This window comes from Sinocyclocheilus grahami, unplaced genomic scaffold (assembly GCF_001515645.1).
Source record: "Sinocyclocheilus grahami isolate Dianchi unplaced genomic scaffold, SAMN03320097.WGS_v1.1 scaffold1111.1, whole genome shotgun sequence".
In the NCBI taxonomy this organism is placed as follows: domain Eukaryota; kingdom Metazoa; phylum Chordata; class Actinopteri; order Cypriniformes; family Cyprinidae; genus Sinocyclocheilus; species Sinocyclocheilus grahami.
Window position 1 is genome coordinate 135,157 of NW_015506290.1, and position 4,911 is coordinate 140,067.

The 4,911-nt window shown below is 36.6% G+C and overlaps 1 protein-coding gene across 1 annotated transcript; it reads right to left on the reverse strand.

The window, feature by feature from the left end:
• Positions 1-1,251: 1,251 nt before the first annotated feature.
• atp6v1g1 (ATPase H+ transporting V1 subunit G1) lies at positions 1,252-4,477 on the reverse strand. The gene is made up of 3 exons (XM_016252469.1): positions 4,261-4,477; positions 3,490-3,590; positions 1,252-2,035 (listed from the first exon to the last, which is right to left on the reverse strand). The coding sequence occupies exons 1-3, from the start codon at positions 4,340-4,342 to the stop codon at positions 1,862-1,864; spliced, it is 357 nt and encodes a 118-aa protein (XP_016107955.1). The 5' UTR covers positions 4,343-4,477; the 3' UTR covers positions 1,252-1,861.
• Positions 4,478-4,911: the final 434 nt, after the last annotated feature.

The window sequence follows — 4,911 nt, forward strand, 5'->3', positions numbered from 1 at the left end:
TGCAAATGTCTTCTCAGAGGTCACAGCAACAGAGATTACAGGGGGGAAAATTACTTCACTGAGCTGCAAAGAGTCACATAAATCTCACCTTTGGTGTCTTTGATATTAACGGCAGATCATCAGTTTTGGGACAAGAGTAAATCAACTTAATCTTTACACTGACCAGCGTTGAGATGCTCCGACTCAGTGAAGTAACAGTGTGAAGTCAGCCACAACGCGGAAACTAATACACAATAAAAGTCCTCAGTAAAAGCTCCGTCGTCTCAAAGTGAACGGATTAACAAGTTTTTTTTATTAGCATTTTCTATGCTAACTTAGTTTAAATCAATAAAATACAGGCACACAAAATACACTTTATTTTTTTGTAGCATTATTTTAAATTCGCTTTAAAATGATTGTATTTAAATAATATTATTTTTAGTACAAAAACAAGAAACATTACAAACTTGTTCTCAGTTCTAACATGGTAAAGAATAAAACACAAAGCCTTTTCTATCAGTATTTTCTTCCTCTGATTAACAAGCAGTCATGGTTTGTCTATTCTATTCGGTTTAATAACGAAAAATAAAGATAATTTAAAAACAACTATTATTTTGAAGATATTTCCACAGAACGCTATGTATCCGGCGCTGATGTGCTCCAATAAAAACTTTCCTTACTTCCGTTGCCACATGGCAAGTAATACTTGATATTGACAAAGAATTGTTTGAAATGTTGTCTTTACGCGTTGGCAACGTTTAATATTTTCGCTTTGTTTGGACGGTTATGCACATATAGTTTCTACGTTCAATAATAATGAACAAGAAATGTCATGCCATGGAGTCAAGGCCTTATATTTAGGCACCAATGAAATAAGAAGAAATAATGAGCCTTATATTTATTTGTGTATATTAAATTTACAGCTCAAGTTGTAGATTTGCACATAGAATTAAGCTTTTTATTAAACTTTTTCAAGAAAAGTGTGGAGTATATTTCTCCGTGAGCAATACATATAATATTTTAATCTAGTGAAGACATTTAAACTGTTTTATTATAACTAGTGAATAGGATTTGGAGAATTATACATTTTGAAGACGAGGATAATATAGCTAAATAGCAACCCCGGTCGATCTTTATATTAGAACAGATTGTATGTGGCAGATTGTTAACTGAAACTTAGATTTAAAGAGTAGATCACAGTTAAACAATATTCACTAATTATGCTGCATCAGCATTACTTTAGAAAAATAACTTCTGATGTAAAACTGCTGATCCATTTGTACACAAACATTTATTACATTTTCACAGCAGGCTGAAATAGAGGAGTGCCATCTACATATACAGAACAAGAGCGCAGGGAGGACGCGTATTTAATTACGAATACAACATTAAGATTATGATAACTATGAGATTGGTCACAAAAAAAGCCATCAAAAAAATTATATTGTATACATCAATTAGATAAAACAACATCTGATTACTTATAAATTAAGAATGTAGCATCAAGATACAGACGTTCATACAAACAATTAAAGGTATCATTCACAAAGAAACTCACTCTGATATACTGGACAATACTACAGTTAACTAAAAGAACAGAGACAAAGACTTGCATTGGATCATATCAAAGATATATTTGCAAATACTGCAGAGATGTGTATGTGCAGTACCATGACCACTGACTGGTTTAAGTATCAATGAATGTCTGTTTAAACCCTAGGAAATGTGTTAATGTCGTAATGTAGATAAGAAGTGTATTATTAAGCAGTGTAGTCCAGCTATCTAAATATTATGATTGTAACGAGATACGTCTAGTAGCAGTCTTTGTCTCAGTGCTTTGTGGGTCTTTAGGGATTGTAACGGATGCGGTGGACAGAGGTGTTTATCCAGCGACGCGGTAATTGGCGTGGATCTCTGGCTTGATGTCGCACACCATCTTCAGCAGGTTTGCAAGCACAGCTTCTTTGTTCTGCTGATAACTGCTCTGGATGCGGCTCATCTTATCTATGGTCTCCTTATCCACCTCTACAGCAGAGTTTCCATGGGACCCCAGGGCCTGCGGGACCAAGCAATGGGACATTAACTTCAAGCATTATTCAGAACTAATACTAATGCACATGTGTGCTTCTTCCAATTACAGTATGGGGTTTTTCCGATTTGTCAGGGTTTCCCGACAAGCCGTGTGACCCAAGAGGTTCATGATGGAACTGCAGGGGTTTTGCGAGATTATTAAAAAAAAAAAGTGAAAGTGACATGTGCCATTAACGCTACCATACTAGGAACTAGTGCTCTGCATTTAACCCATCCAAAGTGAGCGCCCGGGGAGCAGTTGGGGGTTCGGTGCCTTGCTCAAGGGCACCTCAGTCGTGGTATTGAAAGTGGGAGAGAGCGCTGTACATACACTCCCCCCACCTACAATTCCTGCCGGTACGAGACTCAAACCCGCATCCTTTGGGTTACGAGTCCGACTCTCTAACCATTAGGCCACGACTTCCCCAAATCTTTAAGTGTAACGTGTGTTTAACTGTAACTTAAGTGTTTAATATAACTATTTATTGAACAATGATGTATTTTACCATATTGTAAAAGCAATAACTCGAAGGCGTTTCAAAATGATTTTATCCTTGGCTTCATTCTACTCTGATTTTGCATAGAAATATTTGATTACTAGATTTATTGTAAGGTTAGAAGAATATTAATTTAAATATCAGGGGGCACTTTAAAAATGTTAAAATAAAGGCTCTGTTTAAAACTGTATACTTTGAAAGACCTGCAAATGTTCTCATATGAAGCTAATGGAGTTCAAGTGTGCCTGCCCGCTTTTTTTTTTTTAGCAAGCTTGGTTCTGGAAGTATTTTTTCCATAGGGATTTTTAAAAAGTCTTCATTAAAGAGTTATTTGAAGCAAAGAGGTATTTTAAAAACATTCAAAATGACAAAGGTACAAGACTGTAATGGTTTTAATGAGGAAAAGCACTACAATCCCACTGCAAATGACAAAAGAAAATTGACAGCATTTTTTTTTTGAGAACAGGAGATTGACTATCATGTCATTTGCAGTGCTTCAAGCAAGTGGGAGGATGCTAAAGGGGTTTTTGCTTTTTTTTTGCAGAATCATGGGTAATGTAGTCTTTCACCAGGAATTCTACTGTTAAACATGACCATTTAAAAAACCAAAAGGATATGCTTTCAAGTTTCAACCAAAGCATATTACCATCTATTAACAAAACAAGTAGCTCACAGTAGGTCGGCCCTTATAGAGAAGATTTAATTAAATTTTTTACTTCCAGGAACCCAATTTTTGCACTATATGGGCATTATTCAAAATGGTAACATTTTTAACATTACAATAGCAAGACATTATAATAAACTGCCAATAACCATACAATTTAAGTCACAATGAAAGCATTCGTCAAAGCAGAGTACCAAAATACCTTTTGACAAGATTTCGCCACACAAGTAGTGATATGGCTACAAATGGATGCCTGAACCAAAAATGAATAAATCTTACCGCAGCCTCCTTTGTCTTAAACTCTTTCTCCCTTTGCAGACGGTACTGCTCAATCTCAGCCTGCGCCTCCTCTTTGGCTTGCTTCAGACGACGATTTTTTCCTATAAAAAAAACAACAACACAAAATGCATTATCGAAAAAAAATAATAATACATTACTATCAGTGGCACAACTGCACAGGCTGAAAAACTGAAAAGTGGAATATTGCTCTGCCAGGGAAATTCCTCTCTTTAATGAGAAATGAGAACCAGCAGCAAAAAAAATCTCTATAAAAACAGGAACCGAGTGAATGTCTAGTGAGTCAATGGCACTGTGACACTTCAGTAAAGGAGATATTTAGTAAACGTACAGTCATCGTTTCCTTCACTATAAAGAGCAAATATGAAACGTGAGTATCTCCCATAAGAAAAAAGCTGACTTCAAATGTTGAAATGTGGTGAGACAAAGCCTTCCAATTTACTTGGTGTTTTAATTCTTTAACATCCTCAGTGTAAATGGGCCAAAAGAAATTATTTCGTTACATGTCATGTCGTCCACTGGTAGATTTGATGCATTACACAGGCTTGTTAGCCGACAAGAATGAATACTAAAAACAAAAACACTTCATTGCCGGCATGATCAGGGAAATGTCTTTTCAATTCAAATTCATTCATTCATTCCCCCCGTGTGCTATTTGTATATATACAGAAAACATCGGCAGCGACTTGCTGGCCAGTTAGCATGTTAGCTAAGCGCTAGTCTGCAGCGATCACAAGCAAAACCGCAACTTACTTTTACGGGCTTCTGCGACCTTTTCCGCGGCTCGTTTCTCCGCCTGCAGCAGCTGCTGGATGCCCTGGGACTGGCTCGCCATGCTTCGGTACGGGATATATTTGAAGCGCTGCGGATGGAGCCGTTTGGATGTCTGTATCTCTCGCAGTGGAGAAGGTCGAGGGAACGTCAGCTGATCGCGCGTCACACTGGTCCGCTGATGACAATCACGTGACTGCGCGAGACCGCAGCTGCCATTAGGGGGCATTCCTACTATTCATGTTCACGCACTGTATGTCCACATTTAGTAATCTCACAGTTTTTAAATATTCAAATCATATTATTCCAAAATCATAATTTAATTCAGTTTAATTTAATTCCCCATTTTTGCCATCAGTTTACTTCAAGTCTAGCAGTACTTTTGACACTCAAGTTCAGACAAGCATTTCATCTCACAGATTTTCCTTGTAAAACCCTATATGAGACACTTTTCCCAGCCACCAAACTAGAGCACAATTTTAAGAAATAGCAGGACCTGGCTTGTGACTTACTGATAATGACTTTGCTAGCTAGTTAACCTTGTTAAAAAAAATAAATTATATATATATATATATATTTTTATTATTAATAAATACTTATATTAATTTATATTAATGATGATTGATGTGTGGA